The sequence below is a fragment of the Bufo bufo genome, chromosome 3 (genome assembly GCF_905171765.1).
Source record: "Bufo bufo chromosome 3, aBufBuf1.1, whole genome shotgun sequence".
NCBI classification, from domain to species: domain Eukaryota; kingdom Metazoa; phylum Chordata; class Amphibia; order Anura; family Bufonidae; genus Bufo; species Bufo bufo.
This window is the reverse complement of record NC_053391.1, coordinates 627,320,443-627,348,428: the sequence shown is the minus strand read 5'-3', so window position 1 is coordinate 627,348,428 and position 27,986 is coordinate 627,320,443. Positions and strand designations below refer to the sequence as shown.

The window sequence follows — 27,986 nt, the reverse complement described above, 5'->3', positions numbered from 1 at the left end:
GTCTCTTCTACTGAACACTGGTCCTCCTCTGCAGACCGGCAGAGTCTCTTCTACTAAACATTGGTCCTTCTGTGCAGACCGGCAGAGTCTCTTCTACTGAACACTGGTCCCCATTTGCTGAGTCTCTGGACTTATTTCACCATCCCTTGCAGAGAACAGAAACACGTGGTAAAACCAATTTGTCATTATGCATAGGATATATTATGATAAACATAAAATGCAGTTCCACAATATAAAGCAGTATAAGTGCACACAACAGCATAATTCACAGTGAAAGTTAACCCTTCAAAATGAAATAAAGTAGGGAGTTGATGGCTTTGCATAGTAGCAATAAGGAAAAATGTCCATAAATGTCCATAGTCCACAGTGCCCCTGCTCCAGGGCACTACATATATAGAGATCAATAATTTGGTAATCTGAAAGAAGTTAGATCTAATATCAGATATTAGGGGGAAGATTTCTTGCTCTTGTATGCAAGATCAACATCCATCTATGTACACTACAGCTCCCGCGTAAGCTAAAAAAATAAAAATTATAATAATTTGTAAATTCAAGATATACCAGATATCTCCCACATCATTAGGAAAGTTAATCTTAATTACACGTATGAGGCAATGATGGCTAATAAATGGAGCAGATTTACATTTAACTAGAGTCTTTGGATCGTGTCTACACACGCGATCCAACTAACTATTTTCACTCTAACATTGTTGCGCACAACGTTTGATAACGGATCTGTTATGTTCATCTTACTTTTTATACTTTTTTGTAAATGCTTACCATATTATCTGCTTACCAGGCACAGATGTGATAGAGTACCTAGAGGTGTAAAATATAAAATAATCAATATACTATATCACTATGGAAGTCACCATTATTAGTCTGTAGCTTATTTAGTTTAATGCCATGACATTTATTCTGTGCAACTTAATACTGTTTATTCTCCCCTTGTTCTCACTATAGTTGTTTCTCATGCATTGGGGGAGATTTAGCAAAGTGGTGTAAAGTAGAACTGGCTTAGATGCCCATAGCGACCAATCAGATTCCACCTTTAATTTTCCAAAGGCGCTCTGAAAAATGAAAAGTAGAATTTGATTGGTTACTATAGACAACTAAGTCAATTTTCCTTTACATAATTTTCGATAAATCTCCCCTCCCCCCATGTGTTACGTTGAACTCTTTCCTGAGAATCAATACAAATATATTGAAGCCGAAAAATTTAATGGCAAAATAAATTATTTCATTTTATTTTTCATTTTGCCATGTCATTTTTACACATGGGTGCAAAATTAAATGTCCAAAAGGTATTTGCATTTCAGTTTTAGCATTTCCATTTGTATTTTACTTTCCCGCTATTACCTCCCATATTTTTATAGCAGTGGTATTTTTTCTCCCTATTGTTTAATTTTTTTGTAGCTTCAAAAGAAAAGGATGAAGGAACCCTAAGGCCCCTTTCACACGGGCGAGTTTTCCGCGCGGGTGCAATGCGTGAGGTGAACGAATTGCACCCGCACTGAATCCGGACCCATTCTTTTCTATGGGGCTGTGCACATGAGCGGTGATTTTCACGCATCACTTGTGCGTTGCGTGAAAATCGCAGAATGCTCTGTATTGTGTGTTTTTCACGCAACGCAGGCCCGATAGAAGTGAATGGGGCTGCATGAAAATCGCAAGCACCCGCAAGCAAGTGCGGATGCGGTGTGATTTTCACGCATGGTTGCTAGGTATGATCGGGATGGGGACCAGATCATTATTATTTTCCCTTATAACATGGTTATAAGGGAAAATAATAGCATTCTTAATACAGAATGCATAGTACAATAGGGCTGGAGGGGTTAAAAAAACTGGGCTGCGCGAACAAGTGGATGAGGTGAGTTAAATAGTTTTTTTGTTGTTTTTTTTAACCCCTCCACCCCTATTTTACTAAGCATTACAACGCTTTGCACTCACGGGGAAAAATTGTGCATTTTCCCGCAACGCACCCGCATCTTTTCCCGCACGTCACCCGCAACGTCCATTTGTGAATCCAGCCTAAGGGTGCCTGTACGCGAGTGCAAATATCAAAACAGAAAATCTGCACGATTCCGCACTAAAAAAATACATGTGTTACTTGCGGTTTTTGGTGCAGATTTGATGCGGTTTTGCTGCAGATCTCATCCTTGGCATTGAAAAGGGTCAAATAAAAATAAATTAAAAAAAGGGGTCATTTACAAATCTGAAATAAGCTGTCAGCTATGGGCTTTATTAAGACTGGCATCTAAAGCGCAGGTCTTAATAAATATGCCCCAAAATGTACATGAGACTTGACTAATCTCATACACTTTGATGGTACTGTATTAGGGCTCATTCAGACGGCCGTATGCTGTCCGCAAAAATACTGAATGCTATCCGTTTTTTTGCGGATCCGCAAAAAAACGGATCTGCAAAAAAACGGATAGCATTCAGTATTTTTGCGGACCCATAGACTTCAATGGGGCCATGTCCTGATTTTCACGGACAAGTATAGGACATGTTTCATTTTTTTGGCGGATCCGCAAAAAAAACGGATAGCATTCAGTATTTTTGCGGACAGCATACGGCCGTCTGAATGAGCCCTTACTCTGTGTTTTTTCCTTGTAAATTCAGGCAGAAAAAAACACGCATAAGGCTAGTTTCACATTAACGTTCGGGAGATCAGGCAGGCTGTTCCGGCAGGGAATAGGCTGCTTGGTCTATCTGGATCAGGCATTGCCAGAAGCTACGTGAATCATTAACTATCATGGGGGCTCGCTGAGATTCGAGTGCAACCCGGAAAATATGCAGAGAATCGGCCGGACAAATAGTGCTGTGCGCAATCACTGATGGAAATCACTAATCAAATTGCTGACTGCGTGTGCCGTTTTCCTGCAGCGCCACTACAGGTGCATTACAGGGGTTTTGCACAGACGTGCTGGTAACTTCAGATCTTTAGCTTCTCAGACAGATGAGAAATTAATTAATGAGAAGTTAATATGGTATAAATGAAATGCTGCTCTAATTGCATAGAGTGGATGAGACTTATCATTCCCATTGATTACTACACTGCGTGCAGAATTATTAGGCAAATGAGTATTTTGACCACATCATCCTCTTTATGCATGTTGTCTTACTCCAAGCTGTATAGGCTCGAAAGCCTACAACCAATTAAGCATATTAGGTGATGTGCATCTCTGTAATGAGAAGGGGTGTGGTCTAATGACATCAACACCCTATATTAGGTGTGCATAATTATTAGGCAACTTCCTTTCCTTTGGCAAAATGGGTCAAAAGAAGGACTTGACAGGCTCAGAAAAGTCAAAAATAGTGAGATATCTTGCAGAGGGATGCAGCACTCTTAAAATTGCAAAGCTTCTGAAGCGTGATCATCGAACAATCAAGCGTTTCATTAAAAATAGTCAACAGGGTCGCAAGAAGCGTGTGGAAAAACCAAGGCGCAAAATAACTGCCCATGAACTGAGAAAAGTCAAGCGTGCAGCTGCCAAGATGCCACTTGCCACCAGTTTGGCCATATTTCAGAGCTGCAACATCACTGGAGTGCCCAAAAGCACAAGGTGTGCAATACTCAGAGACATGGCCAAGGTAAGAAAGGCTGAAAGACGACCACCACTGAACAAGACTGAAAACGTCAACACAAGCTGAAACGTCAAGACTGGGCCAAGAAATATCTCAAGACTGATTTTTCTAAGGTTTTATGGACTGATGAAATGAGAGTGAGTCTTGATGGGCCAGATGGATGGGCCCGTGGCTGGATTGGTAAAGGGCAGAGAGCTCCAGTCCGACTCAGACGCCAGCAAGGTGGAGGTGGAGTACTGGTTTGGGCTGGTATCATCAAAGATGAGCTTGTAGGGCCTTTTCGGGTTGAGGATGGAGTCAAGCTCAACTCCCAGTCCTACTGCCAGTTTCTGGAAGACACCTTCTTCAAGCAGTGGTACAGGAAGAAGTCTGCATCCTTCAAGAAAAACATGATTTTCATGCAGGACAATGCTCCATCACACGCGTCCAAGTACTCCACAGCGTGGCTGGCAAGAAAGGGTATAAAAGAAGAAAATCTAATGACATGGCCTCCTTGTTCACCTGATCTGAACCCCATTGAGAACCTGTGGTCCATCATCAAATGTGAGATTTACAAGGAGGGAAAACAGTACACCTCTCTGAACAGTGTCTGGGAGGCTGTGGTTGCTGCTGCACGCAATGTTGATAGTGAACAGATCAAAACACTGACAGAATCCATGGATGGCAGGCTTTTGAGTGTCCTTGCAAAGAAAGGTGGCTATATTGGTCACTGATTTGTTTTTGAATGTCAGAAATGTATATTTGGGAATGTTGAGATGTTATATTGGTTTCACTGGTAAAAATAAATAATTGAAATGGGTATATATTTGTTTTTTGTTAAGTTGCCTAATAATTATGCACAGTAATAGTCACCTGCACACACAGATATCCCCCTAAAATAGCTAAAACTAAAAAACAAACTAAAAACTACTTCCAAAAATATTCAGCTTTGATATTAATGAGTTTTTTGGGTTCATTGAGAACATGGTTGTTGTTCAATAATAAAATTAATCCTCAAAAATACAACTTGCCTAATAATTCTGCACTCCCTGTATATAAAATCTCTGAAGCACGGATATGGATGATGTATCACTGTGTTCAGCTATGCAAAGATTCATAGATATCCGAATTTCCCTGGTAAATGCACTAGTAATAACTGGTATCTTGTAGATAAAATAAATTCTTCAAGGTCACAATGAGCCGACACCGGGTTTGGCATTGTGCAACTGGAAACATGTCCTGTGCTGCTGACTCCTGTCACCAGTATCCATCTTTGGCTTTTACGTAGTCCTGGTTGTTTTCTGTGTTCAATCCACTGCAGCTAATGACATTTCACACTTGGCGAACAGCACTTGAAATCCTAGGTGCAAAATCTGGTTAGACAGCAGCTAAAACCTATAATTAAAACAAGTTCACCAGCTCAAACTGGTCTTTTGACAGCCATGTAACCAGTGGCTTCTCATAAGATATGCTAATGTTACTGAGGAATTTCTACGCTTCACAGCTACTCCAACTTGAAACATGTAATGAACCTCGAGTGTAATTCAACTGAAAGCAAAAAAACAATAAAAAATAATAGGTTGTTTTCTTCTGTTTATGGTCTAAAAAGGGTGAGAAAAAAATGTTAATTTATAGAGCAAAAGGTATCCAGTAGATGTGAAGGCTTTGAGGGCTTTGAAGATGACCTGTCAGTCACCCTTCAGATATGCATAATTTACTAAAAACCTGTATTTCCCATAAAATACTTCTGGAGCATCTTATCTTATAAACTTGTGTTGTGCCAGTCTTGTGATTCCTCTGAGAAATGTTGGGGGGGGGGGGGGGTCCCTACACAGTCTGACATTGTCTAATCAATGATGGGACACAGGCAGCCCTTTGACAGGGGGAATGCTAGTGCTGGGTTGTGTAGCCTGGCAAAGTCTCTTCTACTAAACACTGGTCCTATCTGCATACAACTAGAGGCTATGACTGCTCCCTTTTTATGCAGTTTCTAGCTGAACTAGAACCTTCTAGTGAGAAGGATGGAGTGTAGAAGCACAGCCTAAACAGAAACAATGTTGCAATTTTAGTCTGTCGTAGACTTGTATAGATTTTCAATACAGATCTATGGGAATGACTTAGGGTCCATTCACACGTCCGCAAACTGCGGATCTTGAAAACACGGACACCGGTTATGTGCGATCTGTATTTTGCGGACAGCACATGGCCGACACTATGATAGAAATGCCTTTTCTTGTCCCTGGCTGCGTACAAGAATAGGACATGTTCTATTTCTTTGCAGGGCAGCGGAATGGAAGTGTGGATGCGGACAGCCCCATTGAAAATGAATAGGTCCATACTCGTTGCGGACCCATTTTGCGCACGTGTGAATGGACCTTAAGGGTGGGTTCACATCACATTTTTGCCATCCGTTTGCCATGTACGTGGAAAAAAAATAAAGGGATACAAAAGCGCAACATAGTACACATTTCCATCCTACAGTGCCGTTATAATTTTTTATGGAATTCTATGGTGAACGGATGCTACTGTATAGCATCTGTCTGAGACATCCGTTAATGTATACCTTTTTTATACATTAAACGGATGGCAAAAACATGATGTGAACCCACCCAAAGCTGTTTTTCCAGACATAAACAAGTCATCAGATGTAAACAACAGAGCTAAACCAGACAGTCAAAAGGTCAGCGTGTCAGTTTTTTTCCCTCCAAAATTTTACATAGTCCCTTATAGCAACTTTAGCAACATCTCAGTGCATAGATAAAAAGTCCCAAAGTCTTTCTATATTAGCTGGCTGTGCATTAACCCTTTCCACAGTGCAGTACAGTTATAGTGCAATAACAGTGCAAATGAACAGTTTATATTACAATAAACATAAAATGCAACAATATGAAACAGTAAAGTAGTGAGTCAATGGCTTTGCATACTAGCAATAGGGGAAAATGTCCACTAATGTCCATAGTCCAACATCCCCTAGCTCCAGGGCACTGCACATCTCATGTGGATGTACCTCAAAGGGAGCCTGTCACCATGAAAATGCTGTGCAATCTACATATTGCATGTTATACAGCAGAAGGAGCTATCACTGATAAGACCTGGGCTGCAATACCAAGCACAGCCGCTATCTAATGTACATGTGTTTGGTAAGGCTGTGTTCACATATCAGTTAGAGATGATCTAGCAGCTTGGGATTATCTCTACAGCAAGTAGTTGAGGAGCCAACCCGGAAGGAGGCCATTTTAGATTTAGTATTCACAAATGGGAATTTGGTATATGATATTACTGTAGGGGAAAGCTTGGGATCTAGTGATCACCAGTCAGTGTGGTTTACTATAAGTACAGTGACGGAGTCACACCACACAAAAACAAAAGTTTTAGATTTTAGAAAAACTGACTTTTCTAAAATTAGATTAGTGGTATACGAGTCCCTATCAGATTCGAACAGTTTCATTGGAGTCCAGGAGAAATGGGACTACTTAAAAGAGGCACTATTGAAGGCAACAGAAAATTGCATTAGGCTTGTCAGTAAAAGCAAAAAAAGGAAAAGACCACTGTGGTACTCAGCAGAAGTGGCCAAAATCATTAAAAACAAAAAGATAGCATTTAGGAATTATAAAAAAAAAAAAAAACGAGGATGACAGGCTAATTTACAAGATTAGGCAGAGAGAGGCCAAACAAGTTATAAGAGCTTCTAAAGCACAGGCAGAAGAGAAATTAGCTCAGTTAGTGAAAAAAGGCTGTAAGGCATTTTTCAGATACATAAATAAAAAAAGGAAACTAAAACAAGGAATTACAAAATTAAAAACAAAAGGAAGGTATATGGAAGAAGATAAAAAAAACTAGCTGACTGCCTCAATGAATACTTCTGTTCAGTCTTTACGAAGGAAAATGAAGGAAAAGGACCTCAGTTAGGAAAGAAGACTAATGAATCTTTTGATGCATGTGTCTTTACAGAGGAAGAGGTTCTAAGTCAGCTGTCTAAAATCAATACAAATAAGTCACAGGGGCCTGATGGGATACACCGAAAGCTATTAAAAGAGCTCAGCGGTGAACTAGCAAAACCATTAACAGATTTATTTAACCAATCACTGGCAACAGGAGTCGTCCCAGAAGATTGGAAATTAGCAAATGTTGTGCCGATTCACAAGAAAGGTAGTAGGGAGGAATCGGGCAACTATAGGCCAGTAAGCCTGACATCAATAGTGGGGAAATTAATGGAAACCCTACTTAAGGAGAGGATTGTGGAACATCTAAAATCCCATGGATTGAAAGATGAAAAACAGCATGGGTTTACTTCAGGGAGATCATGTCAAACTAATCTTATTGATTTTTTTGATTGGGTGACTAAAACAATAGATGGCGGAGGTGCAGTAGACATCGCTTATCTAGACTTCAGTAAGGCTTTCGATACTGTCCCACACAGAAGGCTTATCAATAAATTGCAGTCTTTGGGCTTGGACTCCCATATTGTTGAATGGATTAGGCAGTGGCTGAGGGACAGGCAACAGAGGGTTGTAGTCAATGGAGTATATTCAGACCAAGGTCTTGTTACCAGTGGGGTACCTCAGGGATCTGTTCTGGGACCCATATTGTTTAATATCTTTATCAGCGAAATTGCAGAAGGCCTCGATGGTAAGGTGTGTCTTTTTGCTGATGACACAAAGATTTGTAGCAAGGTTGATGTTCCTGGAGGGATACACCAAATGGAAAAGGAATTAGGAAAACTAGAGGAATGGTCAAAAATCTGGCAACTAAAATTTTATGTGGATAAGTGCAAAATAATGCACCTGGGACGTAAAAACCCAAGAGTAGAATATAAAATGAGTGATACAGTCCTAACCTCAGTATCTGAGGAAAGGGATTCAGGGATCATTATTTCAGAAGACTTAAAGGTAGGCAGACAATGTCATAGAGCAGCAGGAAATGCTAGCAGAATGCTTGGGTGTATAGGGAGAGGCATTACTAGTAGAAAGAGGGAGGTGCTCATGCCGCTCTACAGAGCACTAGTGAGACCTCATTTGGAGTATTGTGCTCAGTACTGGAGACCATATCTCCAGAAGGATATTGATACTTTGGAGAGAGTTCAGAGAAGAGCTACTAAACTGGTACATGGATTGCAGGATCAGACTTACCAGGAAAGATTAAAGGACCTTAACATGTATAGCTTGGAAGAAAGACGAGACAGAGGGGATATAATATAAACTTTTAAATACATAAAGGGAATCAACAAGGTGAAAGAGGAGAGAATATTTAAAAGAAGAAAAACTGCTACAAGAGGACATAGTTTTAAATTAGAGGGGCAAAAGTTTAAAAGTAATATCAGGAAGTATTACTTTACTGAGAGAGTAGTGGATGCATGGAATAGCCTTCCTGCAGAAGTGGTAGCTGCAAATACAGTGAAGGAGTTTAAGCATGCATGGGATAGGCATAAATCCTTAATATAAGATAGGGCCAGGGGCTATCCATAGTACTCAGTATATTGGGCAGACTAGATGGGCCAAATGGTTCTTATCTGCCGACACATTCTATGTTTCTATAAGTGCCGGCTGTCGGACGGACAAAAACCTCTCCACGCAGCGGAATTTATCTGGCCAAAACCCGGCATTTATGGGATCACCACTGAATCACATTATAGTCAATAGGGATCCAGCGGTTGAATCTGGCAGTGCCTGCTGGAAATGTTCACTGGAGATGTGAACCTAGCCTTAGTGGTGAGGAGCACAAAGGCCTCTTCAAACCGCTGATTGGCAGGGGTGGCGGGTGGCGGAAACCCATCGATCAGATATTTGATTTGATTCAACTTTATTGTCATTACACATGTAAATACAGGGTAACGAAATACAGTTTGCATCTAATTAGAAGTGGAAAGGGCAAGCAGTGCAATAAAAACAAGTTATATACAGAAAGGAAAGTGTAGAATAGTTATGTACAGATGATGTACAAATAAGTACACTGCTCAAAAAAATAAAGGGAACACAAAAATAACACATCCTAGATCTGAATTAATTAAATATTCTTCTGAAATACTTTGTTCTTTACATAGTTGAATGTGCTGACAACAAAATCACACAAAAATAATAAAATGGAAATCAAATTTTTCAACCCATGGAGGTCTGGATTTGGAGTCACACTCAAAATTAAAGTGGAAAAACACACTACAGGCTGATCCAACTTTGATGTAATGTCCTTAAAACAAGTCAAAATGAGGCTCAGTAGTGTGTGTGGCCTCCACGTGCCTGTATGACCTCCCTACAACGCCTGTGCATGCTCCTGATGAGGTGGCGGACGGTCTCCTGAGGGATCTCCTCCCAGACCTGGACTAAAGCATCTGCCAACTCCTGGACAGTCTGTGGTGCAACGTGACGTTGGTGGATAGAGCGAGACATGATGTCCCAGATGTGCTCAATTGGATTCAGGTCTGGGGAACGGGCGGGCCAGTCCGTAGCATCAATGCCTTCGTCTTGCAGGAACTGCTGACACACTCCAGCCACATGAGGTCTAGCATTGTCTTGCATTAGGAGGAACCCAGGGCCAACCGCACCAGCCTATTGTCTCACAAGGGGTCTGAGGATCTCATCTTGGTACCTAATGGCAGTCAGGCTACCTCTGGCGAGCACATGGAGGGCTGTGCGGCCCTCCAAAGAAATGCCACCCCACACCATTATTGACCCAATGCCAAACCAGTCATGGTGGAGGATGTTGCAGGCAGCAGAACGTTCTCCACGGCGTCTCAAGACTCTGTCATGTCTGTCACATGTGCTCAGTGTGAACCTGCTTTCATCTGTGAAGAGCACAGGGTGCCAGTGGCGAATTTGCCAATATTGGTGTTCTCTGGCAAATGCCAAACGTCCGGCACAGTGTTGGGCTGTAAGCACAACCCCCACCTGTGGACGTCGGGCCCTCAAATCACCCTCATGGAGTCTGTTTCTGACCTTTTGAGCAGACACATGCACATTTGTGGCCTTCTGGAGGTCATTTTGCAGGGCTCTGGCAGTGCTCCTCCTGTTCCTCCTTGCACAAAGGCGGAGGTAGCGGTCCTGCTGCTGGGTTGTTGTCCTCCTACGGCCTCCTCCACGTCTCCTGATGTACTGGCCTGTCTCCTGGTAGCGCCTCTATGCTCTGGACACTACACTGACAGACACAGCAAACCTTCTTGCCACAGCTCGCATTGATGTGCCATCCTGGATAAGCTGCACTACCTGAGCCACTTGTGTGGGTTGTAGACTCCGTCTCATGCTACCACTAGAGTGAAAGCACCGCCAGCATTCAAAAGTGACCAAAACATCAGCCAGGAAGCATAGGAACTGAGAAGTGGTCTGTGGTCACCCCCTGCAGAACCACTCCTTTATTGGGGGTGTCTTGCTAATTGCCTATAATTTACACCTGTTGTCTATCCTATTTGCACAACAGCATGTGAAATTGATTGTCACTCAGTGTTGCTTCCTAAGTGGACAGTTTGATTTCACAGAAGTGTGATTGACTTGGAGTTACATTGTGTTGTTTAAGTGTTCCCTTTATTTTTTTGAGCAGTGTATATAAGTGTTTATATTGCTATATAGAGAGCAAATATACAGATGTACTGATGTATACATATATACAAACTGTTCTATTGCTATACAGACGGCGAATACACAGATGTACTATGAACAAGTTATACAGATACGCTACGTACAGTATATACAGATTTATAGATTTAAACAGATCTGCAAAATGCTATGAATATAGCTCCAGAACTGGAAGAGTAGCGCTATTGACAGACTGCAATAGTGAACAATGTAGTGTAAGTACGTACTATAGCAGAGACTAAGCTATGACAGTGTTCCAACTATATCAGTAACCAATATGAAAATACTGTGAATGTTGAGAATGAATGACAGTCATTATCATGGTCATAAGAAGGGATAGAGGGAGGAGGAGTGTAGAGGGTTAAGTATGGATGAAAGGGTTCAGCGGGGGACTGAGTTCATAGGGTGACAGCTGTGGCGAAGAAACTGCTTCTAAACCTGCTGGTTTTAGTTTGAAGGTTCCTGTAGAAGCTCCTTGAAGGAAGTAACTGGAAGAGTTTATTGGCAGAATGAGAGGATTCCCTAAGAATGATGCGTGCCCGACGTAGACATCTCTTCTTGTGAAGATCCTCAATAGTAGGAAGTGGAGTCCCTGTGATGCGTTGGGCGGTTCTCACCACCCGCTTCAGTCCCTTGCGGTTAGCAACAGACCAATTCCCATACCAGGCTGTAACACAGGTGGTCAGGATGCTCTCTATCGCACAGCGATAGAAGTTACCCAGTATGTCAGACAGGTGGTTTTTCTTCAGTGTCCTCAAAAAAGAGGAGCTGATGTGCCTTCTTAACCAGGCTAGAGATGTTGGTTGACCAGGACAGATTCTCAGAGATGTAGGTCTCCAGGAACTCAAAGCTGGAAACCCGTTCAACAGCCGTGCCATTTATGTAGATGGGGTCATGGGTGTCTCTCTTCTCCTTCGTGAAGTCCATAGTGAGCTCTTTTGTTTTGCTGGTATTGAGGAGCAGGTTATTACCTCTTCCCTATAGTCAGACTCATCATTGTCAGCGATGAGACCAATCACCGTGGTGTCATCTGCAAACTTGATGATGGAATTGGATCCATACTTAGGCCTGCAGTCATAGGTGAAAAAGGAATAGAGGAACGGGCTCAGCACACAGTCCTGTGGAGTGCCAGTGTTGAGTGTGATGGTGGTGGAACAGTTATTTCCTGAACTAATATGCTGGGGTCTGTTGGTCAGAAAGTCCATGATCGAGTTACAGGTATGATTTCTGATTCCAAGATCCGCAAGTTTAGTGATCAACTTGGAGGGAATGACTGTATTGAATGCTGAGCTGAAATCAACAAACAGCATTCTTGAATAAGTATTCTTGTTGTCCAGGTGTGAGAGTACACAGTAAAGCGCTGTAGATACAGCATCCTCTGTACTCCTATTACTTCGATAAGCAAATTGGGGACAATGTGGGGGGACAAGCATGACTTTAGATGTGCCAGGACCAGTCGCTCAAAGCACTTCATAACTATAGGCATGAGTACTACAGGGCGATAGTCGTTCAGGCACATTGATGATGAGTGTTTATGCACTGGCACAATATAGGTGGTCTTGAAGCACGCTGGTACTACTGCCTGGGCAAGCGAAAGGTTAAAGATGTCAGTGAAGACTCCTGCAAGCTGCTCAGCACATGCTCGAAGTACACGTCCAGTTATGCCGTCAGGGCCAGCAGCCTTGTGAGCGTTGATACTGCTCAGTGCGCTATGGACATCTATGATGGTGAGAGTGAGGGTATGGCAGTCATCATAGGGTAGGGTTTTGGCAAATTTTTCCTTATTGTCCTTATCAAAACGAGCGTAGAATTCATTTAGCTCATTGAGAGAGTCATGGCTGTCTGTGTGTAATTGCTGAGCTTATAGTCAGAGATGGCCTGAATGCCCAGCCACATGCGTTGTGGGTCAGAGTTGACAAAGTGTTCCTCCACTTTCACCTTGTAGCTTTGCTTGGCCTTCTTGATGCCCTCTTCAGGTCTGCCCTGGACTTACTGTAGGCCTGAGCGTAACCTGATCTAAAGGCAATGTTACGTGCCTTTAGTAGAAGCCGCACTTCCTTGTTCATCAATGGTTTATGATTTGGGTACATTGTGATCTGCTTTTCTGTGGTAACATTGTCAATTGTGGTGTTGATGTATTCCAGTACTGAGTACGTGTAAGAGTCGATATTAGTGTGAGAAGCACAGGTGGCCTGAGAGGCAAACATTCTCCAGTCCGTGTCTTTAAACCTGCCCTGGAGTACAGAATCTACCCCCACTGGCCACACCTCGATTGTCTTCATTGATGGTTTCACACGGTTGATAAGCGGCAAGTACTTGGGGGTGAGAAACATAGAAAGGTGATCAGACTGTCCCAAGTGGGGGAGGGGCGTTGCCTTGTAGGATCCAACAATGTTTGTATAGACATGGTCCAAGGTTTTATCCCCTTTGGTATGGCAGGAGACATGTTGATGAAATTTAGGTAGCACTGACCTTAAGTTGGAGTGGTTAAAGTCACCCACTACAATAAATGCAGCCTCAGGGTGTGCAGATTTTTGTTTGCTGATGACCGCATGAAATTCGTTCATAGCCAGCTTGGCATTAGCATCCGGTGAGATACAGTGGATATAAAAAAAAGTCTACACACCCCTGTTAAAATGTCAGGCTTCTGTGATGTAAAAATAATGAGACAAAGATAAATCATTTCAGAACTTTTTCCACCTTTTAATGTGACCTATAAACTGTACAACTTAATTGAAAAACAAACTGAAATCTTTTAGGTAGAGGGAAGAAAAAATATAAAAATAAAATAATATGGTTGCATAAGTGTGCACACCCTTAAACTAATACTTTGTTGAACCACCTTTTGATTTTATTTCAGCACTCAGTCTTTTTGGGTATGATTCTATTAGCCTGGCACATTTTGACTTGGCAAGATTTGCCCACTCTTCTTTGCAAAAACACTCCAAATCTGTCAGATTGCGAGGGCATCTCCTGTGCACAGCCTTGTTCAGATCACCCCACAGATTTTGAAATTGGATTCAGGTCTGGGCTCTGGCTGGGCCATTCCAAAACTTTAATCTTCTTCTGGTGAAGCCATTCCTTTGTTAATTTGGATGTATGCTTTGGGTCGTTGTCATGCTGAAAGATGAAGTTCCTCTTCATGTTCAGCTTTCTAGCAGAAGCCTGAAGGTTTTGTGTCCATATTGACTGGTATTTGGAACTGTTCATAATTCCCTCTAGCTCAACTAAGGCCCCAGTTCCAGCTGAAGAAAAACAGCCCCAAAGCATGATGCTGCCACCACCATGCTTCACTGTAGGTATGGTGTTCTTTTGGTGATGTGCAGTGTTGTTTTTGCGCCAAACATCTTTTGGAATTATGGCCAAAAAGTTCAACCTTGGTTTCATCAGACCAGAACACCTTTTCCCACATGCTTTTGGGAGACTTCACATGTGTTTTTGCAAAATGTAGCCTGGCTTGGATGTTTTCTTCGTAAGAAAAGGCTTTAGTCTTGCCACTCTACCCCATAGCCCAGACATATGAAGAACACGGGAGATTGTTGTCACATGTACCACACAGTCAGTACTTGCCAGCTATTCCTGCAGCTCCTTTAATGTTTCTGTAGGCCTCTTGGTAGCCTCCCAGACCAGTTTTCTTCTCGTTTTTTTCATCCATTTTTTGAGGGACGTCCAGTCCTTGGTAATGTCACTGTTGTGCCATGTTTTCTCCACTTGATGATGACTGTCTTCACTGTGTTCCATGGTATATATAATCAGGGCCGTCTTTAACAAGGGGCAAAAGGGGCAGCTGCCCCGGGCCCAGTTGCTCCTGGGGGGCCCAAGGCAGCTGCCTCTTGAGCCCTTCTAGCCACTGCCCCGGGTGTCAGGCTGTCAGCTACACAGGGGGTGCTGCTATGCCATGCCTGCCCGCACTCCAGGCAGCGTACTGTGAGAGCTGTGATTCTCTAGGACCTTAGATGACATCATCACCATGTGACCAGTAACCTAGCAATATTACTGGTCACATGGCTATGAGGTCATCAAGTTCCTTTCTACCAGGAGTGTTGCTGTAGAAGTTTGCCTTAACTGTGGAGCTTTTTTTGTGAAGATTACATCAGGAAAAGGTGACAGGGGCTGTTATGCTAATATACTGTAAACTACTGTATAGTGGGGTGCTGTATAGTGTGGGGGCCTGTATACTGTGGTGTGCTATACTGTGGGGGCCTGTATACTGTGGGGTACTGTATACTGTGGGGTGCTGTATACTGTGGAGTGCTATACTGCTGTACTGTATAGTGTGGGGTGCTGTATTGTGTATAGTTTGGGGTGCTGTATACAGTGAGGTGCTATACTGCTCTACTGTATACTGTGAAGTGTTGTATACTGTGGGGTGCTGTATACTGTGGGCTGCTATACTGCTCTACTATATACTGTGGGGTGCTGTATACTGTATAGTGTGGGGTGCTATACTGCATACTGTGTGGTGCTGTATACTATAGGGTGCTATACTGCATACTGTGGGTTGCTGTATACTATAGGGTGCTATGCTGCATACTGTGGGGTGCTGGAGTGCACTGTAACGCTAGGGTGAGCCGAGCCCTGGTCTCCTTCCTGCAGAGCGGTGCCCACTTCCAGCCTGAGCCCAGCTGCCCAGAGCACTGATCCTGAGCCGCTGGAGTCTTCAGAACTGGAAGTATTTACAGTCATTCACTGTACTCTACCAGATGTGTGGATTTTTTGTGTGTGTGTTGTGGTGGAGGGCGTGATTGCCTGCTAAGGTGTGGGAAGGCAGGATCCAGGGGGCCAAGTAAATTTTTGCCCAGGGTCCAATCAATATTAAAGACGGCCCTGTATTTAATGCCTTGGAAATTCTTTTGTACCCTTCTCCTGACTGATACCTTTTAACAATGAGATCCCTCTGATGCTTTGGAAGCTCTCTGTGGACCATGGCTTTTGCTGTGGGATGCGACTAAGAAAATTTTAGGAAAGACCAACTAGAGCAGCTGAACTTTATTTGGGGTTAATCAGAGGCACTGTAAATGATGGCAGGTGTATGCAGACTCCTATTTAACATGATTTGAAATGTGATTGCTTAATTCTGAACACAGCTACATCCCCAGCACACCGCACACTTATGCAACCACATTATTTTATTTTATTTTTTTCTTCCCTCCACCTAAAATATTTCAGTTTGTTTTTCAATTGAGTTGTACAGTTTATAGGTCACATTAAAGGTGGAAAAAGTTCTGAAATGATTCATCTTTGTCTCATTTTTTTACATCACAGAAACCTGACATTTTAACAGGGGTGTGTAGACTTTTTATATCCACTGTATATGCAGTTGTTATTATAGTGAAGGTGAACTCCCTTGGCAGATAGAACGGCCTACACTTAACCATGAAATACTCTAGGTCTGCTGAGCAATGTTTCCCAACAATGACAGAGTTGGTACACCAAGCCTTGTTAACATAAATGCACAGTCCTCCGCCTCCCGACGATAGGCCATCAATATTGAACTCCTGCAAATTAGGCTATGTAAATATAAGAAGTTCTGCTACATCTATAAAACAGATGCTAGAGAAAGTAGCAACGTGGGAGAACTCAGAAGTATGGCGCCGGATATACTGGCATTAAAATATACTCTAATTGGGTAATCTATTTTGTGCAGATTTAAGCCTCATGCAGACGTCCGTGGAATACGGTGCGTGAGATACCGGACTGGCATTGCAGGAGCGCACTGCGTCATTGGTTGCTATGACGCCGTGCGCTTTGTGCCGCCGCTGCTGTACAGTAATACACTCGTATAGATCATAAGAGTGTATTACTGTGCGGCGCCGGCACAAAGCGCACGGCGTCATAGCAATCAATGACGCCGTTCGCTCCTGCAATGCCAGTCCGGTATCTCACGGACCATGTTCCACGGACGTCTGCATGAGGCTTTAGGGACTTAGGGGCATAACGTGCAGACAATTCTGTTGCAGAAACTTCTGAGATTGAAAAAAAAAATTCCATTCATCTGAAGGGGGTTGTTACATAGTTAATACGGTGGAAAAGAGACATAAGTCCATCAAGTTCAACCAAGGGATAGGTGAGGACGTGAATCCCAGAAGGAAGTGAGACTCTTTAGACTTTAGGAAATCATCTAAACCCTTTTTAAAACCGTCCACTGTTCCTGCTGTGACCACGTCCTGAGGAAGTCTATTCCACAGATTGTTTTGGCGGGAAGCACATGGCTTTCTGCAAGCCCCATTTTCTGATTTTCAGTCGCAGAAGTTTCTGCATCATGTGAATGCACCCTTAGTCTCCAAGCATTGATCTTTGACAGCATAACAGCGCGTGTCCCTTTACTATTGCAACTAAAATAGAGCATCCTATATGGTCCCGATGCAACATAGCCATGGATGTATAATACCAGTGCTGGCTACTATATGGATTTTCATAAGTAAACACGCCCTGACCCCCCCCCCCCCCCCCCTGCCCTAACACCTTAAGTAGTAAACTATGGTCTATATAATATACTGTATGAATCATCCATTTGTAAAATGCTGAATTTGCAGTACATGTTCATGTACTACGCCCCATGTCTGAGACATTGACCTCATGTAACTTAGAACTACAGTGTTGACCAGATAAGTGATTTCACCAGATTTACAGACGGCCATTAATTCTGCTTACATACCTCCCGACACCTAAGTAAACAGAGGATGATGGATATGTTTGTTGAGAAATGAGATAATTGCAGCATAGGGCGGCAATAAGGTAAACTCCTCTGACCCCTGGGTGTGTGTCTGTGGTATGTGCATTGTTGTGAAATGGGCTAAATTTGAGAAATACATTTTCTTCACATATACTGTATGTCATGGGGATTTGGAGGTAATCAACAAAACTTGGAGGAATTCCTCCAAGTATACATGGGGGGTTATTTGCAGTGATGGTCAGTTCGCAGTGTTCGCCAGCGAACACATGCGGGCTGCCATCTTTTAGTAAGGTAGATTCACCCGTCCGGCGATTAGGGACGTTTCTTGGACCGGGCGGGCCGGGTGGCCGCCCGGGGCGCTGTCAGAAGGGGGGCGCCGGCAGGGCACAGCAGGAGATGAGCGCTGCACTTCCATTGTGGAAGCGCTCACCCATCTCCATAGTCATCTGTATCGCCGTCCTCAGGACGGCAGCCTATCAGAGGCCGGTGCAGGCGGCGCAATGACGTCATCGCGCCGCCTGAGCCAGCCAGGGACACAGGCCGGAAGAGGCCTGCATCGCATCGCTGGAGGAGGTAAGTATAAGTTTATATATATATATATATATATACATACAGTACAGTCCAAAAGTTTGGACACACCTTCTCATTCAAAGAGTTTTCTTTATTTTCATGACTATGAAAATTGTAGATTCACACTGAAGGCATCAAAACTATGAATTAACACATGTGGAATTATATACATAACAAACAAGTGTGAAACAACTGAAAATATGTCATATTCTAGGTTCTTCAAAGTAGCCACCTTTTGCTTTGATTACTGCTTTGCACACTCTTGGCATTCTCTTGATGAGCTTCAAGAGGTAGTCCCCTGAAATGGTTTGTTTTCATTTCACAGGTGTGCCCTGTCAGGTTTAATAAGTGGGATTTCTTGCCTTATAAATGGGGTTGGGACCATCAGTTGCGTTGAGGAGAAGTCAGGTGGATACACAGCTGATAGTCCTACTGAATAGACTGTTAGACTTTGTATTATGGCAAGAAAAAAGCAGCTAAGTAAAGAAAAACGAGTGGCCATCATTACTTTAAGAAATGAAGGTCAGTCAGTCAGCCGAAAAATTGGGAAAACTTTGAAAGTAAGGGCTATTTGACCATGAAGGAGAGTGATGGGGTGCTTCACACGTGCATGGCTGTTCTCGGGACTTCCATACAAGTGAATGGAGCATATTGGGAGTTGTAGCTTCACGAAAGATGGAGTGCTCAAGGTTGCTGATCCCTGCTCTAGAGATAAGCTTTCTTACATTTTTATGGATGGAATAGGGTTTTCTTTTTCTCTGCTTTATGCCCTCAAACATTTGTTCTTGAATTGACCAGGACTCCTTGAGGTCTTCAATTTTCATGGTAGTCCTAACAGCTTTTATTAAAATGTTAGTTAGGAAAACAGAGAGGGCAATATAAATAGTCATCTAGAGAGTCAAACTAACGATTAGGAAATAACTCACCATCATCGAGATCAATTTCTATATTCAAATAAATCAGGATTAGGGGTCAGGAAGAGGAGGCAGAGGCCCTAGGAGAAAAGCATCCTCTGTTCTAAAGCTGAATTAAACACTGCCTTAATTATAGATCTCATATTTAGAAATGAGGGGGATTGCTCCATGAGCATTTTTCCAGTATATTTGGGGTTTCTTATGTGTAGCAGAGGCTTATTACATTTCTTGCTAGACTTTGGGGCTGATGTTTCCTTGGCCTAAAACAAGCATAGAAGTACCCACATCAGAATCCTCATAATAACTGTAATAGACCCCAGCAAACACATAAGAGGCATCACATAATAGATTAAATAGGGGAGGAGACATACCGAGCTGGGGATTTTTCTGGATCAGCAGAACTATGAGGATGCTCAGTGGAAACTCTGGTGTTTGACATGCTGGAAGATGTGGCACTGCAAAGGAGACATTGGACACCATGTTTTCTGGCATACAAACTCCCTTTCAAATATACTGCTCAATTTGAGAGGTGGTCCCTACCATAGTCCACCAACCAGCTACAAGTACCTTAATTCATTAGCATGATCCATGTATTCAGGCATCTGTCTCAACAGCAACATCTGATGCCAATGCTGCAATACCGGCATCATACAGTAGGTGCTAAACGTCCAAAGTGGTATGTGACATCACAGCTGCTATGCCGGCAAAGCACAAACTGGCACCTGACCTGAACACCCAAGACCTGACACACAATTTGCCGGCAGGAGAGACAAAGGCGTTGCTTGTCCAAGGGAACTTATGATCTGCCATGGTCATTCAGACCAAATCTTGCCGATCATGCCTGTGACTGCCCACAGAGTGAAAGACTTATGCCTAAGAGCGGAATGGGAAAGCACCATGCCACCCACTCTCTACAGCAGCCCATCCATCAGTAGCCAGGGAAGAAAACAAGTTAGGTGAGATCTTACCTTCTGCTGCCGAGCTGACAGGAAAGATTTCCACATGTCCCTGAGGGACAGGAAACAACAAGTTGAGATAGGCATCAATATCTGATCAGCAGAGTCCAGCACCCCACACACCTACCTATTAGCCTATCTTGAGTAGCTCCAGAGTTGGAAATAGTCACCAGAACTGCACAACTGCTACCACTGTGCAATGGATGGAGCAGTGGCGTAACTAGAAATGACTGGGCCCCACAGCTAATTTTTGTACATGGCCCCCCCTAGAAACTTATTTGCAACTGCAACGCCCCTGAGTGGCATTGCCACTCCTACGCCCTGCTTCTATCTGTGAATACTAATATAATGTTATCTTATGCATTTAATTCTCAGGTCCCTAGACACTGTGCATTTATAATAATGTTATGAAATTGTTCTTGTAATGTGCCTGGTTAACCAGCAGGTGGCAGCAACTATGGCAGAGCTACACTTAAAGAGAATGTAACTCACCATTCCATTCTCCCCTCCTTTTTTGGTCAGATGTGGGCCAGTCTTGTTTGCTACCAGAAGAAGGGACTCTGTCCCGTTGCTTCATTGCAACTGGCGTCACAAAACACTTATCTAATCTTAAAGGGACTCCTTGCAGACCGATGTTGCATTTGGCGTCATGAACAGGATGTAATTTAAGGGTCCCCTTGTCACCCGATGATTGCACAACCCCCTCCTGCTGTGCATCCCCCACTTCTGTGGCTAGTAAAGATGGCTCTCTCAGATGAGGCCAGGCAGCTGCTCCATCCTTTTCCTATAGTGTCTCTCTATATAATGTCATTTTATAATACTGTTGAGGGGGTCCTGACAAGAAAATCTTTCAGTCCTCATTCTGGATTTCTGAGTTTGGGCCCCAAATCAGCCGCTTCCCCTTTGGCTATGCCCCTGGGATGGAGCTGGTTACTGTAGCACTGCTCCTGTTCACTGCAGACAGCTGATCTGTGGGGGGGGGGGGGGGGGGGGGGGTATCGGAGTTCCATTGAATCAACTAAACCCTTTAAATTTGGTAATAGCTGTAGACAAAGGAGGTCTGGCATCTCCAAATCTTCCACCACCAGCAGTTTTTGCAGTATTTAGCTTTGGGAAATAGGTCCTCCTAATTTCACAACATCCAACTGCAGGTTTGTGATTTGTAACAAGGGAACATAAGGACAAGGCTGAGATACACTGGCATGCAAGTGAACAAATATTTAGCAGTCCATAAGCACTTCGAAAACAGTGTACTCTACTGAACACACAAATCATCAACTAGCACAAACGCAGGTTGACACAGACAGTAAAGATCCCTGTGCAAGAACAGTATGGAGCCATTGGTGAGGTAAACACACATGTGAAGTCATATCAGCTCACCTGACAGACACAGTGGTGTCTTACTTAACAGGAAATATACCAATGATGTCACAGTAGCTTCACAGAACTGAAACCCACTTGTGATGTCACAGCAGCGTCACTGATGGAAACCCACTTGTGATGTCACAGTAGCTCCACTGATGGAAACCCACTTGTGATGTCACAGTAGCTCCACTGATAGAAACCCACTTGTGATGTCACAGCAGCGTCACTGATGGAAACCCACTTGTGATGTCACAGCAGCGTCACTGATGGAGACCCACTTGTGATGTCACAGCAGCGTCACTGATGGAAACCCACTTGTGATGTCACAGCAGCATCACTGATGGAGACCCACTTGTGATGTCACAGCAGCGTCACTGATGAAAACCCTCTTGTGAGGTCACAGCAGCTACACTGATGGAGACCCACTTGTGATGTCACAGCAGCGTCACTGATGGAGACCCACTTGTGATGTCACAGCAGCATCACTAATGGAAACCCACTTGTGATGTCACAGCAGCGTCACTGATGGAGACCCACTTGTGATGTCACAGCAGCGTCACTGATGGAAACCCTCTTGTGAGGTCACAGCAGCTACACTGATGGAGACCCACTTGTGATGTCACAGCAGCGTCACTGATGGAAACCCACTTGTGATGTCACAGCAGCGTCACTGATGGAGACCCACTTGTGATGTCACAGCAGCGTCACTGATGGAAACCCTCTTGTGAGGTCACAGCAGCTACACTGATGGAGACCCACTTGTGATGTCACAGCAGCGTCACTGATGGAAACCCTCTTGTGAGGTCACAGTAGCATCACTGATGGAAACCCTCTTGTGAGGTCACAGCAGCTACACTGATGGAGACACACTTGTGATGTCACAGCAGCGTCACTGATGGAGACCCACTTGTGATGTCACAGCAGCATCACTGATGGAAACCCACTTGTGATGTCACAGCAGCGTCACTGATGGAAACCCACTTGTGATGTCACAGCAGCGTCACTGATGGAGACCCACTTGTGAGGTCACAGCATCTACACTGATGGAGACCCACTTGTGATGTCACAATAGCTCACCTGACTGACACACTCATGTGATATCACAAATAGCTCACCTGAGGTAAACCACTTGTGATGTCACATTAGTACAGCTGACACAAACATAGCTGTCATGTCATAGCAGTTCATCAAACCGCTTTATGTGAAGTTGGCCTAAGGCTAGGGCTATAGGGTGATATTTGGTTGCCTGCTAGTCACTATAAAAACCATGATAACATTGAGACATGGTTGCGTTGATGCCACAACTCATTGGAAATCAAATGAGTCACGTGATGTATCCCTAGTCCTATACATCAATACATACTCCTTAGCAAGAGTAGACATATCATTGGTGCATTTAGTTGATAATGGATCAACTAAAGTCATAGTAAAGGACAAGGAGCACTAAAATTAGCCCTTTACTTGTCACAAATTAACAGCAAGGGGCCCACATTCTATTTTTGCACAGAAGCCCTCTACTGTCTAGGTCCACCCCTTTCCTTAGGACTTAGGCCGGGTTCACATCACCATTTAGTTTTCCGTTCTTCTGATCCAGCAGAACAACAGAAAAATAACGTTATGCTCAGTTATGAACATTTTGCATCCATTTCTGAAATACGTTATTTTAGATGAAAAAAATACTTTGTAGGGTTTTTTTCCATCTAAAAAAATGGATTTCAGACGGAAATGGCTAAAACAGATGCAAAATGTGCATAACTGAGCATAATGGATACTTAAAATACAGGATCCACTTTTTGACGGATCAGAAGAACGGAAAACTAAACGGCCATGCAAACCTAGCCTTACTTGTAAGAGCAATGGCCATACCCGTGCAGAGAAAGACACAGCGGGGCCCATTTACAAAGACCAGTGTTTTCACGCCAGTCTTTGTTTCTCCTTGCGCTGCCAGAGGCTTATCCTAATTTGTGATGAGGTGTGTGCCGCGTCATAAATTTGGCTAAACCTCCGCCCTGCACCTGGACCTTCTCAAGCACCATCATCTAGCACAACCACTTCTGTGTCCCAGCGCAGCGTACAGATGTCCATACCCCAGGCCTTTGAACGAAAGCGCAAATATCCAGCCACCCACCCACAGGCCATAGCACTAAATGCGCACCTTTCCAAATTACTGGCCCTGGAAATGTTGTCGTTTAGGCTCGTGGACACTGAAGCTTTCGGAAAGCCTGATGGCGGTGGCCGTCCCTCGATACTCAGTCCCCAGCTGCCACTATTTTTCCCGGTGTGCCATCACCGCCTTGCACCAGCATGTATCCCGTAACATCACCCGTGCCCTGACCAATGCAGTTATTGGGAAGGTCCACTTAACAACTGACACATGGACAAGTGCTTTTGGTCAGGGTCGCTACATTTCCCTGACGGCACACTGGGTGAACGTTGTGGAGGCCTGGAGCGAGTCGTACCCTGGGATGGCACAGGTGCTACTGACGCCAAGGATTGCAGGCCCTACTTCCATCAGGATTTCCGCCACCACCTACATTAGTGGCTGCAACCCCCCTTCTCCTCCTCCACCTCCACCACCAGTCAGTAGCTGGAAGCAGTGTAGCACTGCAGTGGGGAAGCAGCAACAGGCCGCGCTGAAACTAATTTGCTTAGGTGACAAACAGCACACCGCCGCAGAGCTGTGGCAGGGTATAAGGAACCAGACTGAGCTGTGGCTCTCGCCACTCAACCTACAAACAGGCATGGTTGTGTCTGATAATGGCTGTAACTTGGTGGTGGTTTTGGAGCTCGGCAAGCTGACACACATACCATGCCTAGCCCAAGTGTTCAACTTAGTGGTTCAGCGGTTTCTCAAAACCTACCCCAATTTGCCTGAGCTACTGGTGAAGGTGTGCCGCATGTGTGTCCATTTCCAAAAGTATGGAAAGTCCAGACTGGCAATGCTGCAGCAGCGCTTGCAATTGCCAGCTCATCGACTGTTGTGTGACGTGAGCACGCGCTGGAACTCCATGTTCCACATGTTGGCCAGGCTTTGTGAGCAGAAGAGGGCTGGTATTCCACTCCAGCTGCAACATGGTTGTAGCCTTTCCAGTCAGCTTCTGCTCTTCACAAGCGACGAGTGGGCATGGATGTCTGACCTCTGTGAGGATTTACACAACTTTGAGGAATCAACACAGATGGTGAGCGGCGATGCCACTATTATCATCGTAACCATCCCACTTCTGTGTCTACTGAAACACTTGCTGCTCACAATGAAGGCGGACGCTTTGCATGTGAAAGAGGTGGAAATGGGGGAAGACAGTACACAGGGTGATAGCCAGACCACCCTCAGTTTGTCTTCTCAGCGCGACCATGTCAGCGTCCTCAGTGATCCATGTGTGCCTTACAACTATTGGGTGTCCAACTGGCGCTCTACACCTTGGAGGTGCTGGCCTGCCCTGCCACCAGCATTTTGTCAGAGCGGGTATTTAGTGCTGCTGCGGGCATAATAACTGATAAGCTCATCCGTCTGTCAACTGAAAATGCTGACAGATTGACTCTTATCAAAATGAACAAGGCCTGGATTGCCCCTGACTTCTCTACTCTACCAGAGGAAAGCGGCTGAACATAAAGGCACTTTAAATGGGGCTTTTATGGTGTATTGAATCCACTGTATTCCCATGAACCTCTTCCACCACAAAAAAGGGTATATGGTTCAATCTTCCTTTTCTCGTCCTCCTCCTCCTCCTCCATCATATCAACATGCTTATTAGGCTGCCCTCGCCCCTAATGTTTTAGAGGGTCACCAGCAGGCCATCAATCATAATTATGTGCAATAAACGGTGTATTGGAGTGACGGTTCCTTGCAATTTTTGGAAGCCCTTTTACTTAGTGCATAGGCTTTATGAGTGTAGGAGTCCCACTCCCTGAACAATTCTACCACAATGTGAATGAGGCCCTCCTTTATGTGATATACAGGTTGTATCGGAGTGCCTCTTCCTTGTAATTTTTGGCAGCACTTGCACTTTATATACAAGTAAATATACAGGAAAGAATGTTTCCTAACAATTTTTCCTCTAAAATCGATTTTATCTTCGGTTTTGTGCGTATTATTGTCAGTCTGTAAAAGTGGGGTGCTACTCGCACAACATCGTTCCCAGCAGCGACCTGGGAATCCAAGATGCATCCAGACATCCTCCCCATGCTGTTCCCGAACCATTTTGGTGGTGTTTCCATCAATCTCTGACCTTTTCCTGTGAACCAGACACCCTCCCCTCTTTAGAGCAGGGGGTGCCTGGTTTAATGCTCGGGTTCTCCCATTGACTTCCATTGTGCTCGGGTGCTCTTTGGGTGCATCCCAAAGTGTTCTACTCGAGCACCAGAGCACTTTGGTGCTCGATCAACAATAGTCTTAATCATAGATCACGTAGTATGTATGCATTCAGGGGTACTGACACCCCACCCCCCCCCCCCCCCCCCCAATCCGCCTCCATCTTGCCCAACTGTCAAAAAATTGTTGCATGGCCGGTCAAAAATTGAGACTATTTTTACATCTAAAATTATCTCCAGTCCCTTGATAAATAACCCACTGCGTACGCCACTTTGGTCTCATCCATTCAAGTCAATAAAAAAAAATTCAAAAAAACACGGACAGCACATGTGTGCCATAGATGGTTGCTAGAATACAAATGGATGACATACTGATACCATACGGACGGTAAGAAATGGACAAACGGAAGGCAGTTGGAGACCATACTGATTCCACAAGGATGGAAAAATGTCAGTTTAGTAGTGGACGGAACAAGAAGGAGTTTTACACCACTTTGTGTGAATAGAGACTTATGGGGTCATTTATCAAACTGGTGTAAAGTAGAACTGGCTTAGTTTTCCATAGCAACCAATCAGATTCCACCTTTCATTTTCCAAAGGAGCTGTCCAAAATGAAAGATAGCATCTGATTGGTTGCTATGGGCAACTAAGCCAGTTCTACTTTACACCAGTTTGATAAATTGCTTTTTCAGGTTTCTGGGAAAGCTGAGTCACAATCTCTGCTGTGGCTGTAATAATATCGGCATGTGTTGCACTTGTTACCCGTAGAAATGTATATACCTATACCTGTATATATCTAAACCTATAACGACAGAAAACAAGCCAGGCCAGAAGTGAACAATGCGGAATCCCAGAGAGATCTTGTTCGTTCTGGCGCTCGTTTGTACAGTCCGATGCCTCTTCCCTCATCGTGAATGACAGCAGCAATTACCTGTAAAGTCTCCCAGGAGGTCACGTGACATCCCAGGTAACACCTGCGGAAAAGCCATCGTTTCTTTCAGTCTGTGCACCCGGATGGAAGATTATCTGTTTTCTTTGAAGTGACTGCAAATCTTTGCCTTGATGTCCTCCCCTCCTCCTGGCCTTACCTGGAGCAGGGAGGTGCTGCTCGGTAACCCTACACCTGCTGGAGGCCACGCCTGCCGCCTGCTAAACTTCCCAAACAAGTGCATGGACAAGCATGAGATCGCAGGCAGCACCCCGGAGGGAATGCCCTTATTTTTACTCTAATTGTCATTTCTGCTGACTACTTCATTCATGAGCAGGCCACCATGGCCCTGGATGACAGCAGCCTCTACGCCAGGACCAGGGGTAAACTTTGGTTGAACGCAAGTGACAATGCACTTTCAAGACGGTGCAGCTTTCCTCCAGAGCTGCTCTCGGGGGTCGATTTCAAGGGAAGGATTCCGAAAAACATGAAAATTATGGATCCCATTAGACGGATCAAGAAAAGACCTTCTATTATCCCAGGTGAGACGCTCACATGGTTGTGATCTTTTATGACTCTTTAAACAGAATTGATATGATTATTATGTAGGCGAGTATGGAGAGAAAGTTAGTAAACATAGAGGGGGGGGGGTCTATTAAAGGGGTTGTCTTATCACAGATAACACCTGGGAACCACATGAAGTCCAGCTCCTGAGACCCTTTAACCAACCAGGCTACTGCAGGGGGAGATTTAATATTCGGATATGTTCACGTGTTGTGTCCACTGTAGCGATTTCCTTAAAATGCTGCCAATATGTGAAATCTGCGCGCGCAGCCAGTTCCTGCCAACACGTGGTGCGCGTGATTTTATGGGTAAAAATTTAGGTATTACTTTCAAAATCATTTATCCTTTTGGCCTGGATGGATTTTGGGCACATGCGGATGCTGCAGCGCGTGTTCCCGAGGCCGCATGCACGCGGTGCGGATTACGTGTGGCTTTTCTGCTTGGATTTTCATGCGGAAGATCCACCGTGTAGTATTTTCAGAAACTGACGAACGTTGTGGAGTATGAAACCGCGGCATGTGAATTGTTTGAGCAGTTTTCAGCCTTTGCGATAACAAAGGGTGAAATCTGGGG

The 27,986-nt window shown here is 44.1% G+C and overlaps 1 protein-coding gene and 1 long non-coding RNA gene across 6 annotated transcripts in view; one reads left to right on the top strand and one right to left on the bottom strand.

Annotated features, from left to right (window-relative positions):
- On the bottom strand, nt 1-26,934 carry LOC120996305. Its single transcript, XR_005777753.1, has 3 exons — nt 26,853-26,934; nt 781-819; nt 1-145 (listed from the first exon to the last, which is right to left on the bottom strand). It is a non-coding gene; the product is annotated as an uncharacterized LOC120996305 (long non-coding RNA).
- A 149-nt stretch (nt 26,935-27,083) lies between these two features.
- The window catches only part of FRY (FRY microtubule binding protein), a 294,523-nt gene continuing 293,620 nt past the window's right edge, over nt 27,084-27,986 (top strand). For 4 of the 5 annotated variants that reach the window (XM_040426147.1, XM_040426153.1, XM_040426148.1 and 1 more), the window contains exon 1: nt 27,084-27,391. In XM_040426147.1, coding sequence (XP_040282081.1) covers nt 27,193-27,391 — 199 coding nt within the window. In that variant the 5' untranslated portion in view covers nt 27,084-27,192. The remainder of the gene's footprint in view (nt 27,392-27,986) is intronic. The other variant, XM_040426146.1, reaches the window with a different exon arrangement.